Here is a 14287-nt window from a genome sequence, read left to right on the forward strand (position 1 = left end):
GACCAGGCTGGTCTCAAACTCCTGACCTCAGGTGATCCACCTGCCTCGGCCTCCTAAAGTGCTGGGATTACAGGTGTGAGCTACTGTGCCCAGCCACGTTTTTTCACAAGCTTTTTAGATATCTATTGAGATGTTCTTATTTTGTTTGTTATTCTTTTTTAGTTTGTTAATATGATGAATTATATTTGTTGATATTTGACTGTTGGTCTATCCGATATTCTGGGGTAATGTTTGGTATTTGGTCATGATATATTATCCTTTTTATATATTATTGGATTTGATTTGCTAATCTTTTTCTTTTAAGTGATGGGTTCTCCCTATGTTGCCCAGGCTGGTCTTAAGCTCCTGGGCTTGAGCAATCCTTCCACCTGGGTCTCCCAAAGTGTTGGGATTACAGGTGTGAGCCACCGCGCCTGGCCTGATTTGTTAAAATTTTGTTAAGGATTTTTGTGTTTATGTCTGCAAGGGTGTTGGTTTGTTGTTTTCTTTCCATTGTGCAGGTTGATCTTGAACTTCAGGGCTCAAGTGATCTGCTCACCTTGGCTTCCCAAAGTTTTGGGATTATAGGTGTGAGCCACCACACCCAGGCTAGTTTTAATACGAGAATAATGCTGGCCTCATAGAATAGCTGGGAAGTGTTCTCTTCTCTTCTGTTTTTTGGAATAGTTTATATGTAAATTGGTATTTTTTTCTCTTAAATTTTTGGTAGAATTCACCAATTCACCAGTTCACATTTGATTGGGTGACTTCGTTTCTTTTCTTTTAAATTTTTTTTTTTTTTAAGATGGAGTTTCTCTCTTGTTGCCCAAGCTGGAGTGCAATGGCACAATCTCGACTCACCGCAACCTCCGCCTCCCAGGTTCAAGCGATTCTCCTGCCTTAGCCTCCCGAGTAGCTGGGATTACAGGCATGCACCACCACGCCCGGCTAATTTTGTATTTTTAGTAGAGATAGAGTTTCTCCATGTTGGTCAGGCTTGTCTCAAACTCCCGGCCTCAGGTGGTCCGCCTGCCTTGGCCTCCCAAAGTACTGAGATTACAGGCGTGAGCCGCCGCGCCCAGCCCTAAAATATTTTTAATTAAAAAAAAATTTTTTTTTTGCATTCTTATCTTTGGATCATGGTCTGGTGATTTCTTTATGGGAAAGTTTTCAATCTTCTAAGTTTAGTTTCTTCAGTAAATACATTACTATTCAGGTTGTCTATTTTTTCTTTTTTTAAGCGAGCTTTGATAGTTTATGTCCTTCACGGAATTTGTCCAGTTCATCTACATTGTTAACCTTATTGGTAAAAAGTCATTCATGTTATTCCCATCTTTTTAATGTAGGATCTTTGGATGTGTCTTCTCCCTTCTTCTGGTGTTGGTAATTTTTATCTTCTCTCTTTTTCCATGGTCATCTTTTGTTGTCAGAGTGATCATGGAAAAAGAAAGTTTACAATAGAAGGACCAGCTTTTGTTTTCATTGATTTTCTATATACTCTTTTTTTTTTTTTTTTTTTTTTTTTGAGACAGAGTCTCACTCTGTCGCCCAGGCTGGAGTGCAATGGCATGATCTTAGCTCACTGCAACCTCTGCCTCCAGGGTTCAAGCAATTCTTCTGCTTCAGTCTCCTGAGTAGCTGGGATTATAGGTGCCTGCCACCACGCCCAGCTAATTTTTGTATTTTTAGTAGCGACGGAGTTTCACCATGTTGGCCAAGCTGGCCTCAAACTCCTGACCTCGTGATCCACCCACCTGGCCTCTCAAAGTGCTGGAATTACGGGCGTGAGCCATGGTGCCTGGTCTATATTCTTCTTTTTTCTAGTTTATTCTGCTCATTTCTATTCATTCTTTTTCTTTCTGCTCATTTTCTATTTCAATCTGCTCTCATTCTTGATGTTTCGTTTCTTCTCCTTACTTTGGGTTTAATTCTTTATTTTAGATCAGCCATGCCCAGCTAATTTTTTGCAGAGACGGAATCTTGCTATGTTGCCCATGCTGGCATGACCCACCATGCCTGGCTACTATACACACACACACACACACACACGCATATATATACACACACACATATATATACACAATACACACACACACATACAATATACACACACATACATATATATGTGTGTGTATGTGTGTGTGTTATACATATATATATATATATTTATTCCCAAGACAGAGTCTCACTCTGTCGCCCAGGCTGGAGTGCAGTGGTGTGATCTCGACTCACTGCAATCTTCAACTCCTGTGTTCAAGCAGTTCTTCCACCTCAACCTCCTGAATAGCTGGGACTGTAGGTGCACACCACCATACCTGGCTAATTTATGTATTTTTAGTAGAGATGGGGTTCACCACGTTGGCCAGGCTGGTCTCGAACTCCTGAACTCAAGTGATCCACCTGTCTCAGCCTCCCAAAGTGCTGAGATTACAGGTGGGGACTGCCAGGCCGGGCCTATATTTTTTTATTTGAGATTTGTTTTTTGGCTCAGGGTATGGTTTATTTTGAAAAATATAAGGTGTGCACTTGAAAAGCGTATGTACTTTGTTCTTAGTGGATGAAGTGTTCTATAAATGCTACTTATGCCAAATTGGCTGATAAGGTTGGTCAAGTCTTTTATGACCTTACTGATTTGTCTACTTATTCTGTCAGTTATTGAGAGGGAAATATTGCAATCTCTGCTATATCTGTAGATTTGTCTATTTCCTTCAGTTCTTTTTTTTTTTTTTTTTTTTAAGATGGAGTCTCGCTCTGTCACCCAGGCTGGAGTGCAATGGCGCGATCTTGGCTCACTGCAACCTCCACCTCTTGGGTTCAAGTGATTCTCCTGCCTCAGCCTCCCGAATAGCTGGGATTACAGGCGCGCACCACCACGTCTGGCTAATTTTTGTATTTTTAGTAACGTTTCACCATGTTGGTGAGGCTGGTCTTGAACTCCTGACCTAGTGATCCACCTGCCTTCTGCCTCCCAAAGTGCTGAGATTACAGGCGTGAACCACCATACCCGGCCTATTTCCTTCAGTTTCTGTTTCATGTATTTTGAAGCTCTGATATTAGATATATTAACATTTAGGGTTGTTATATCCTCTTGGTAAGTTGACTCCTTCGTCATTATGAGATAATCCTCTTTAGTCCTTGTTATTAGTTCTTTGATCTTACATCTACTTTGATATTAGCATAGCCAATCCAGCTTTCTTTTGAGTAGAATTAGAATAGTATGTATTTTTCCATCCCTTTACTTATTTTTGTCTATATATTTGAATTGGGTTTTTGTAGACAGCATATTGCGGGGTCTTGCTTTTTAACAATATAATAATATTTGCCTTTTAATTGAACTTTTTAGATCTTTCCCATTTGATGTGCTGATTGATGTGGTTGAGTTTAAACTAGCAGTTAGCTGAAACCGATACCTACTAGTTTGTACTATCCTGCATGATCGGATTATGCACATCTTCTCCCATGTTTGGTTTCAGTGACAGCCATGTTAGTAGATTCAAACTGGCTATGGTGGGAGACTTTATACCACAAAAGTTGGCAAATGCTACCAATTAGGGCTCCCTGCATCCTGCCCCAGTGAGCCTGTTGTTAAGTATTTACTTGGACACCACTGATTTGCGGATTGTTTTCTTTTTGTTCAATCTCTTCTTTGTTCTTTTTTCTTCTTTTCTGTTAATTGAGAATTTTTTTTTTTTTTTTTTTTTTTTTTGAGACGGAGTCTCGCTGTGTTGCCCAGGCTGGAGTGCAGTGGCCGGATCTCAGCTCACTGCAAGCTCCGCCTCCCGGGTTTACGCCATTCTCCTGCCTCAGCCTCCTGAGTAGCTGGGACTACAGGCGCCCGCCACCTCGCCTGGCTAGTTTTTTTGTATTTTTCTAGTAGAGACAGGGTTTCACCGTGTTAGCCAGGATGGTCTTGATCTCCTGACCTCGTGATCCGCCCGTCTCCGCCTCCCAAAGTGCTGGGATTACAGGCGTGAGCCACCGCGCCCGGCCTAATTGAGAATTTTTTATAATTTCATTTTATCTATCTTATAGGTGTATTAACTATACCTCTGCTGTTTTGTTTTGCTTTTAGTGGTTGCTTTATGTTTTATAGTTACAGCTTTAATTTATCCACAGACTACTTTTAAGTAATATATCTGTTCACTGTAATGTTATGAGAACTCTAGGAAGTGTTTTTTGTTGTTTGCTTCCTCCAAGAAGTATATTGTAGCCAGGTGCCCTGGCTCATGCCTGTAATCCCAGTACTTTGGGAGGCAGGGCAGGAGGATTGCTTGAGACCAGAAATTCAAGACCACCCTGGGCAACATGGTGAAACCCCGGCTATTCAAAAAAATACAAAAGAATTAGTTGGGCATGGTGGTGCATGCCTGTATTTCCAGCTACTTGGGAAGCTGAGATAGGAGGATCGCTTTATATTACGAAATATAAATGTTATTTATATTTTAAATTTTATTTATTTTCTTTTTTATATTAATCATTTAATACTAATCTTTTCTTATTAGTCATTACTGAGTCATAAATATTTTTATTTATTATTGTCCTCATCACCTTTTACCTTCCTCCCTCCCCAATGTAAATGCCAGTGAGCAAAGTCTATCTTATTAGTTCACTCTTTTTTCTCTCATGTCTGGAATAGTTACTGGCACATACTGGATGCCCAATAAATATTTCTGGAAAGAGTTAATACCTCTTTCCTCACTTGATTATTTTTTCTTCTTCCCATGTTTCCCTGTGGCGCATGTCCTAACTGATTTTATTCACATTGACCATTTCTGGTGTACTATGGGCTTAGAATAAATAAATGTCTTAATAGCGCTGTAGTAGTTTTGAAAGAGATACTTATCATGTCAGCTACTTACGAAATTTTGTCCCCCCTCTCTTAGTTTTCAGATAGGACCATTCCCACTGATAAACATCTTGACGTCCTGATCAATAAGTATGGATTGTCTGCACACCCAGTTGCTCCTCAGATGTTTGGGTATGCTGGAAAAGAACATATGGAAAAATATGGTATGTTAAAAAAAGCTTTTGAGGCTTCTTACTAGTTATATACATGAGATAAGAAATGACAGTTATTTATTAAGGAACTATGGAGGATGCCAGGATATATAAGATGTAAAATGTTTTTTGAATTAAATTGAAGTAATAGTTCTTATAGAACTTAGCCATAGAGAAAGTGTTTATATATAGACTGTGGTATGGGAAGTACCTAGAGTACTCTATAGCAGGAAGTTGAAATAGGAAAAATGACACACATCTTGTCTCCTTTAATCATGGACTATAACTTTTTTTTTTCCCAAGCTGAGGGTGTCACTCTGTTATGCAGGTTGGAGTGCAGTGGTGCCATCTCGGCTCACTGCAACTTCCGCCTCCCAAGCTCAAGTGATCCTTCCACCCAGCCTCTCGAGTAACTGGGACTACAGACGTGCACCACCACGTTCGGCTAATTTTTTGTATTTTCGGTAGACATGGCTTTTTGCCATGTTGCCCAGGCTGGTCTCAAACTCCTGAGCTCAAGTGATCCACCTGTCTCGGCTTCCCAAAGTGTTAGGATTACAGGTGTGAGCTACCATGACTGGTCATGGACTATAAATTGAGGATCTTAAAATGTCAACCAAGACGACGTGAAAGATCAAGCTATTCATACTCTACGTTCAATGTATCAGCAAGACTTTTCTCTGTATTCTCAATATATCCATTTCTCACCATTTTTGCTACCTTTGCTGTAGTGGCATAATTTCGTACCTGAAATTTAGGAGTGTTCTAACTGGTTTCTCTACTTCTGCTTGTGTACCTCCAAAGTCAATTCTCTACTTTATAGCCAGAGCCATACTTTTAAAATATGTCAGATCATTTCACACCTGTGCTTAAAATTCTCCATTGTTTCTCATCACACTGAGATTGAAACCCAAATGTCTTCTTATGGCCTACGAGCTTCTACATGATCATTCCCTCCACCCTCATTAGCTCTCTGATCTTATCTCCCACCATTTTTTCTTTCACTAGTCTGCTCCAACCACACTATCTTTTCTTTCTGTTCCTCATACACACCAAGGTTTATTTCAGGTAGGGCTTTAGCCTCTACCCTAAGATCATCAGAGCCAGCTCCCTTGCTTCCATCAGGTCTTTATTTAAAAGCCACCTTCTGCTTTCTTTCATCACTCTCCTTCCCAGAACTTCCTATTCACTATCTTCTGCTTTATCATTTTATATGGCACCTATAATAATCTGACATATATCTGACACATACATATATGTCAGATAATTATAGGTGCCATATAACATGATATATATATATATATATATATATATATTCTTGTTTATTGACTCTTCCAACCAGAATATAAGTTCAACAAAAGCATGGATTTTTATTTGTCTTATTTCCTGCACATTGATTGTTAACTTAGAATAGTACCTGGCTAAACCAAGTATAAAAGAAAAAAAAAAAAAAAGAATAGTGCCTGGCACAAGTCAGTGTTGCGTAATTAATTCATCTTTAAAATTTAGAAAGACCCTCCATGACTATTCAAATCAAAGTAGCCCCTCCTATTATTCTTTTTCTTAGATAGCTTCATATCGCTTCCTTCATAGCACTTAGCACTATTTATATTCATATATTTATCATATGTGGTTTTACTTGTTTAATTTTTGTCTTCTTTATTAGTCTATAAACTCCACGAAAGCAGGGGCCATGTCTGCTTTGTTTACCTTGATATACACAGCCAAGCACAGAACTTGGCATGTTATTTAGCCAGAAAGAAGTTTTTTTTTTTTCTTTCTCTTCTATAGTCTTCAGCATATTTAAATACTCAACAAACATTTATTGAATGAAGGAGTGAATTTCCATATGTATGTTATCTCATTCAGCTATCACAAGAATCCATTATTGCAGGTGTTATTATCTCATTTTATAGCAGAAGAATCTGATATTCAGAAAAGTTTTTGACCAGGGTCATAGGGTCAATAAGTAGGAGAGCCTATGTTCCATTCTATTTCTGTCTCACTCAAAAGCTCTTGTGCAGCCCTTTCTCCCAGTAATAGTAGCTGCTCTTTGTTCCGTGCCTCACACATCTTAGATATTTTACATACCAAATATAACAACTATTTTAAGAGGTGAGTGTACGCCTATTTTTCATATGAGGAACCTGAAGCTTGGAGAATTTGAGTAACTTCTAGTAGGTGATAGGAGAGGGTTTCACACTCAAATCTGCCATACTATAAAACCTCCATTCTTTTCATTGTTTCTCAGATAGCTATATTAATTTTAAATAATAAAAAGTTTTTACTGTATATTAACTTTTTATTTTCTTGTCATTCCTGTACATAGTAGAGGGACATTCAGTAATGTTTGTTAGCATTTATTGTAGGTATGGAAACATGTTTTGCTTGGAATTTTCATTTGTGCTTGGCTTTCCTTTTTTCTTTTTTGACCTGTTTGGTGAAGGGGAAGGAAAACTGAATATTGTAATAGCACTTTTGTTTAAAAATCATAAATATTTAAAATTAATTAGATAATGAATGTGGTCAGAGTATAATTTGAAATTAAACTTGTTTATGGTTGTCATTTGAAAGGTTTGTCAATTTTTTTTCTTTTCTTTTTTTTTTTTTTTTTTTTTTGAGACGGAGTCTCGCTCTGTCGCCCAGGCTGGAGTGCAGTGGCCGGATCTCAGCTCACTGCAAGCTCCACCTCCCGGGTTTACGCCATTCTCCTGCCTCAGCCTCCTGAGTAGCTGGGACTACAGGCGCCCGCCACCTCGCCCAGCTAAGTTTTCGTATTTTTTAGTAGAGACGGGGTTTCACCGTGTCAGCCAGGATGGTCTCGATCTCCTGACCTTGTGATCCGCCCGTCTCGGCCTCCCAAAGTGCTGGGATTACAGGCTTGAGCCACCGCGCCCGGCTTCTTTTCTTTATTTTTTTTGAAACAGAGTCTCACTCTGTTGCCCAGGCTGGAGTGCAGTGGCCCGATCTCGGCTCACTGCAAGCGCCGCCTCCCAGGTTCACTCCATTCTCCTGTCTCAACCTCCTGAGTAGTTGGGACTATAGGCACCCGCCCACCACACACGGCATTTTTTGTGTTTTTAGTAGAAACGGAGTTTCACCATGTTAGCTGGGGTGGTCTTGATCTCCTGACCTCGTGATCTGCCTGCCTCAGCCTCCCAAAGTGCTGGGATTACAGGCGTGAGTCACCGTGCCCAGCCCAGGTTTGTCAATTTTAAAAGATGATATGCTTCATTTTTAGAGGTATGTTGTAATATACTTTAAAACTATTTTGTTTAGAAGTAATTTCAGACTGAACAAGAATGTTGCAAAAATAGTACAAGAATTCCTAATATTTTTGCTCTAGATTTTCTAAAAATTAACATTTTGCCATGCTTGTTTTTTTTTTTTTTTTTTTTTGAGACGGAGTCTCGCTCAGTCGCCCAGGCTGGAGTGCAGTGGCGCGATCTCAGCTTACTGCAAGTTTCGCCTCCCGGGTTCACGCCATTCTCCTGCCTCAACCTCCCAAGTAGCTGGGACTACAGGTGCCCGCTGCCATGCCCAGCTAATTTTTTGCATTTTTAGTAGAGACGGGTTTCACCGTGTGAGCCAGGGTGGTCTCGATCTCCTGACCTCGTGATCCATCCACCTTGGCCTCCCAAAGTGCTGGGATTACAGGCGTGAGCCACCACGCCCGGCCATGCTTGTTGTTTTAATGAATTATTTTATCTATATTACTATGTAATTATTTAAAAATGTAAGGCTGGGTGCTGTGGCTCACGCCTGTAATCCCAGCACTTTGGGAGGCCGAGGTGGGCAGATCGTGAGGTCAGAAGTTCAAGACCAGCCTGGCCAACATGGGGAAACCCTGTCTCTACTAAAAATACAAAAAACTAGCTGAGCATGGTAGTACGCACCTATAGTCCCAGCTACTCGGGAGGCTGAGGCAGGAGAATTGCTTGAACCCAAGAGGTAGAAGTTGCAGTGAGCCGAGATCGTGCCACTGCACTCTAGCCTGGGCAACAGAGCAAGACTGCATCTCAAAACAACAACAACAACAAAATTAATTAAAAAAATGTTTGAGAGTAAGTTGCAGTTCTTTCATAGTCACTACAGTGATCAAAATTGGGAAGTTAATATTGATATGATACTATTATATAATCTACAGACCTCATTCTAAGTTTTACCAGTTATCTGACGAACATCTTTTTCTGAACCAAGATCCCTCATAGTTTTTCAGTGTTTTCTTGCCTCCATTTATGCATAGGTTATGTGCATTGGTTATTTTTTTCTCCATTTGAACTTTACTCTCAAACGTTATTGGTATTTTTACTAGGATTGTATTAATCTTGTTAAATTAATTTAGGGAGGACTGATGTATTTATGAGGCTGAGTTGTCCTGTCAAAGAACAGGGATTATCTTTTTATTTATTCAGTTCTGTCTTTGTGTCTTTCAGGAGTGTTTTAAGGTTTTCTTCATATATAAGTGTTTTATTTCTTGTTAAACTTATGCCTAAATACCTTCCTTAATTCCTTTAATCATCCTTGTTGCTGCTATTGCACATGGACTTTTCACTGGTGTTATATCCTTTAATCTGGTCATTACTTGTGTATACGAAGGCTACTGATCTTTCCCCCCTTCAACGTGGAGTCTCACTCCGTTGCCCAAGATGGAGTGCAATGGCGCGATCTTGGCTCACTATAACCTCCATCTCCTGGATTCAAGCGATTCTCCTGCCTCAGCCTCCCAAGTAACTGGGATTACAGGTGCGCATCACCAAGCTTGGCTAATTTTTGTATTTTTTTTTTTTTTAATTAGAGACAGGGTTTTACCATGTTGGCCAGGCTGGTCTTGAACTCCTGACTTCAAGTGATCTACCTGCCTCCGCCTCCTAAAGTGCTGGGATTACAGGTGTGAGCCACATGCCCGGCTGGCTATTGATTTTTATATATTAATCTTATGACTTGCTATCTCACTGAAGTTTTTAATTTTCGAGTTAGTTTTATTACTGATTTTACTTATAGGGGTTTCCACATATGCAGCTATATTGTATCATCTACAAAAAGAGATGGTATTACTACTTCTTTGCTCATTGTAATATTTGAATTGACTTATCTAATTAGACAAAAAATGTTATTAAAATCATAAAGAAGAGAAAATATAGTTACTATTCATTAAGTGGAAGGTGATCATCTTAAAGATCTTCATCCTTGTTGCCGCCTTCATCATTTTCTCGTTGAGTAGGCTGAGGAGGAAGAGGAAGGTTGGTCTTGCTGTCCCAGGTGGTAGAGGCAGAAGAAGTGGAAGAGGAGACGGAAGAGGCAGGCATATTTGATGTAACTGTCATTGAAAAAAGTCCCCTTATAGTGGACCCATGCAGCTTAACCCTGTGTTGTTCACGAGTCAAATGTAATCAATATGTGGCCTTTTGGGTACGGTGCTACACACCTGTAATTCCAGCACTTTGGGAGGCTGAGGCAGGTAGATCGCTTGAGCCCAGGAGTTCAAGACCAGCCTGGGCAACATGGTGAAACCTCATCTCTACGAAAAATACAAAAGTTAGTTGGCACTGTGGCACATGCCTATAGTCTCAGCTACTTGGGAGACTGAAGTGGGAGGACTGCTTGAGCCTGGAAGGAGGAGGCTGCAGTAAGCCGAGGTCGCACCTCTGCATTCCAGCCTAGTTGATAGAGTGAGACCCTGTTTTTTTTTCTTTAAAAAAAAAAGTCCAGGCACAGTGGCTCACACCTGTAATCCCAGCACTTTGGGAGGCTGAGGTGGTGGGATCACCTGAGGTCTGGAGTTCGAGACCAGCTTGGCAAACATGGTAAAACCCCATCTCTACTAAAATACAAAAATTAGCCGGGCGTGGTTGCGTGTGCCTGTAATCCCAGCAACTGGGGATGCTAACTAAGGCAAGAGAGTTGCTTGAGCCTGGGAGGTGGAGGTTGCAGTGAGCCGAGATTGCACCTCTGTACTCCAGCCTAGGTGGCAGAGCTAGACTCCGTCTCAAAAAAAAAAAAAAAAAAGAGGGAAAAAAAAGTGACCTTTTGTGACTGGCTTCTTTAAGTTAGTATATTTTCACAGTTCATTCATGTCATAGCATGTATTAGGACCTCATTCCTTTTTACTGCTTAATAATAATCCTTATGTCATTTATTCTTATTAATAAATAGTTGGTGGTATATATTTTCCTGATTACTGTGTTAAATGTATCACATTGATTCTGATATGTAGTGTTTTCATTATCACTATTTTCTGACAAGTTCTGTAATTTCCATTTCTATTTTCATTTTTTACCCGAGAATTATTTCATGGAAATATTTTTTAAATTTCCAGATGGACTTTTAATTTTATCAGTAATTTCTAGTTTTATTGCCTGGTGATTTGAGTGCGTTGTTTGTAGATTGGGGGGATTCTTAGTACTATGGTGCCCTTTTCTGTAAGTGTAGTGGAATGGGGTCTTGCAGTACTGCCCAGGCTGACTCTTTAGGTGCAATCATGGTGCACTATAGCCACAAACTCCTGGGCTCAGGCAATACTCCTGCCTCAGTGTCCTGAGTTGCTGGGACTACAGGTGTACCTTGTCCTTTTTTTGTCTTGTAGAACCATACAAATGTCCTCTTTTGCTGCTTTTCTCTTTCACTACCCAATTGCACCAAAAGGGACCTTGCCCTTTCATTTTGCTTTTTTTTTTTTTCTTTTTCTTCTCAGAACCTATGCCTTTAAGATTCCCATCTCAGATCTCCTGTGTTTTTCAGCCCGTTCCATATGGTCATGGTTTGATCTATAGGAATACTTTCTTGGTATTTTCACACTTGGGGAGGAGGCCTTTCTTTTCTTGGTAGTTTAGAGCAGTTGTTGGCCTGCCATTATCTCCCGTCTTCTCTGCACAGTTTCCTCAGCCTGCCCTTGTACCCTTAAAGGTTTGTGTAGAAACGTGAGCAATTGTTGGCTGGGATTTGGGCTTATATATTTTTTCTTTTCTTTTTCTTTTTTTTTTTTAACTTACAGATACTTTGAAATTTGGCATTTTCTATTTTCTAATTATGCTGAGAGTATGATTTGTGCTATTTTTTCTTGTTATTCTGTATTGGTTTTAGAGGCTATAGAAAGACACAGATTTAGGCGGCCTCCATTTTTCTTCAACCAGCTGGAAATCCTGTTGCTGGTGTGTTTTTAAGTGTATATATTTTCTCAAGTTTTACATTGCTTAGAATAATTGGACAGTTTTCTAGTCTGAAATATGAAATACAAGTGTACACTATCTTAATGGAAATGTCATTGTAGGGAACAAGGGCCTTGACCTTCTGAAGGTTCACTGAAAATCACTGACATGAGGCAGATTAACAGGAGAAAAGGCATATGAATTTATTTAATGTGTGTACACAGGAGCATTCAGAATGAAGACTCAAAGAAATGGGAAATTGTCCATTTTTGTGTTTAGGTTCAACAAAGTATGGAACAGCCGTATAGAAATATGATTGGACAAAAAGCGTATGGTCTAATACTAATAGACTGAGCGGGGAAACCCAGCCAGGCCTGTCCATCTAGGTTCCTCATGGCCTCTGTGAGCAGCATTCCTTCCTTCTGGGTGTGGGGCAGGACTCTTTCTGGAATTGGGATCTTATGACCTACAGTCAAACAAGATAGGTCAGACAATTTCTTTATGACCAGTTTTTGCATAGAAAGGTGGATGAAGTTAAAGTAATATTTCTAGGTTTTATGACTGGCTTTGGGGAAAAGGAGTTCTGGTTTCTATGACCTACCTTGGGGAAGGGGGATTCTAGTTTCTATGGTTAGCCTCAGGGGAGAATGGGCCTGAGAGACAGGAGGGTAGGAGAAGGTCAGTGAAAAACTTTTGCTTCTGAGGCCATCATTTTGGGGTGTTGTTTCTTTATTCTTCATTCAACAGATTTCTAAATGAATTGTAGAATTTTATAGAATTTAAATTGTTATTTAAAATTGCTGTTTGTGAATATTGTGAATGTGCACTAGAAATGAATAGGTAAGAAAGCTTATAGTAGTTTAAATCATTTGTAGAACCAGCAGATTTTGTGATGTCATAATTACATTATAGGCTATTAAAATAGTTTTACATAAAGGCATAGCCTTTGAATAGCCAAAAATCTTAATTGGCAATTCAGAATCAGTAGTCAATAAGCCCTTCATCAGTGCCCAGGCTTAATAAATATGTAAATGGCAGAATATTTTTCAAGGGGATGCTATCTTTTATTGATAAATTGGATCCCATGTTACAAAAAAAGGAAGAAAAAATATGAACATTATTGAACATCTCTTATGTTAGACACTATGCCAGGTACTTTACTGTTTTAGCCACCCTTCTTCCTACCGATCTATGCATGGATTGCCTGTAAATCTAATAGAGACAATAAAGTATGTGTACTTCCTAAAGCAAGGAATTTGTCACCAACTGAGGCCACCAATCCCATTTTTAGGAGATTCCAATTGTTACAGTTCCCCTTTTTCATGTTGAACCCAAATCTCTCAACCTATGGTTTGCATCCATGCTCTTGTTTTTGTCTTCTGAGAATGACAGAAAAAGCCTCTTTTACCTTGTAGCCCTTCAAATATCTGAAGCCAGACTGACCCTATATTTCTTTTTTTTTTTTTTTTTTTTTTTGTATTTTTTTTTTTTTTAAGTAGAGACGGGGTTTCGCCCGTGTTAGCCAGGATGGTCTCGATCTCCTGAGCTCGTGATCCGCCCGTCTCGGCCTCCCAAAGTGCTGGGATTACAGGCTTGAGCCACCGCACCCGGCCCCCTATATTTCATTTCTTCTCTGAACTATTCTCATTAGACGTGTTTCATAACCCATAACCAGTCTAATTGCTGTACTGTGATCCCAAGTAAGCTATTCTGCTAGTTACATCACACTATGAAATCTCACTGAGCTTGAGGTTTCTCATAGTTGTTGTGCCTTTTTGCAGGTTGTTGTGGGAGTTCAAGAATAGAACTGAGCATTTATTCCGATCCATCCTATTGATAGACCTTGTTGAAATTCAACATTGTAGCAGTCCCTTCTAGCTTTAGGTTTGGTGAGAGAGCCTCTATTTTTCTTACTTACTTTGTTATATAAATATTAACAAGACCAGAGCTGAGGTTAGAAGTTAGTGCTAGAAACTTTTCTCTAGGTCAATGCATTAATTAATGCCTGTTGTTTCACATGAGTGTAATATTGGGAAATGCTTCATATTTTAGTCCTCTTCTAGATGGTCATAATGCACATAGTGCAATAGTAAAGGCTCCAAATGTCTTACAGTAAAGACATGTATTTAGCTTTGTTTAACCATAGTCTAAACTTACTTGAC

The 14287-nt window shown here is 39.6% G+C and overlaps 1 protein-coding gene across 4 annotated transcripts in view; it reads left to right on the forward strand.

Moving 5' to 3' along the window:
• SCP2 (sterol carrier protein 2) overlaps positions 1-14287 on the forward strand; it is a 124535-nt gene that overhangs the window by 37625 nt on the left and 72623 nt on the right. For all 4 annotated transcript variants that reach the window (XM_025394320.1, XM_025394328.1, XM_025394324.1 and 1 more), the window contains one exon: positions 4863-4989. In XM_025394320.1, coding sequence (XP_025250105.1) covers positions 4863-4989 — 127 coding nt within the window. The remainder of the gene's footprint in view (positions 1-4862; positions 4990-14287) is intronic.

This window comes from Theropithecus gelada, chromosome 1, assembly GCF_003255815.1.
Source record: "Theropithecus gelada isolate Dixy chromosome 1, Tgel_1.0, whole genome shotgun sequence".
Taxonomy (NCBI): Eukaryota; Metazoa; Chordata; class Mammalia; order Primates; family Cercopithecidae; genus Theropithecus; species Theropithecus gelada.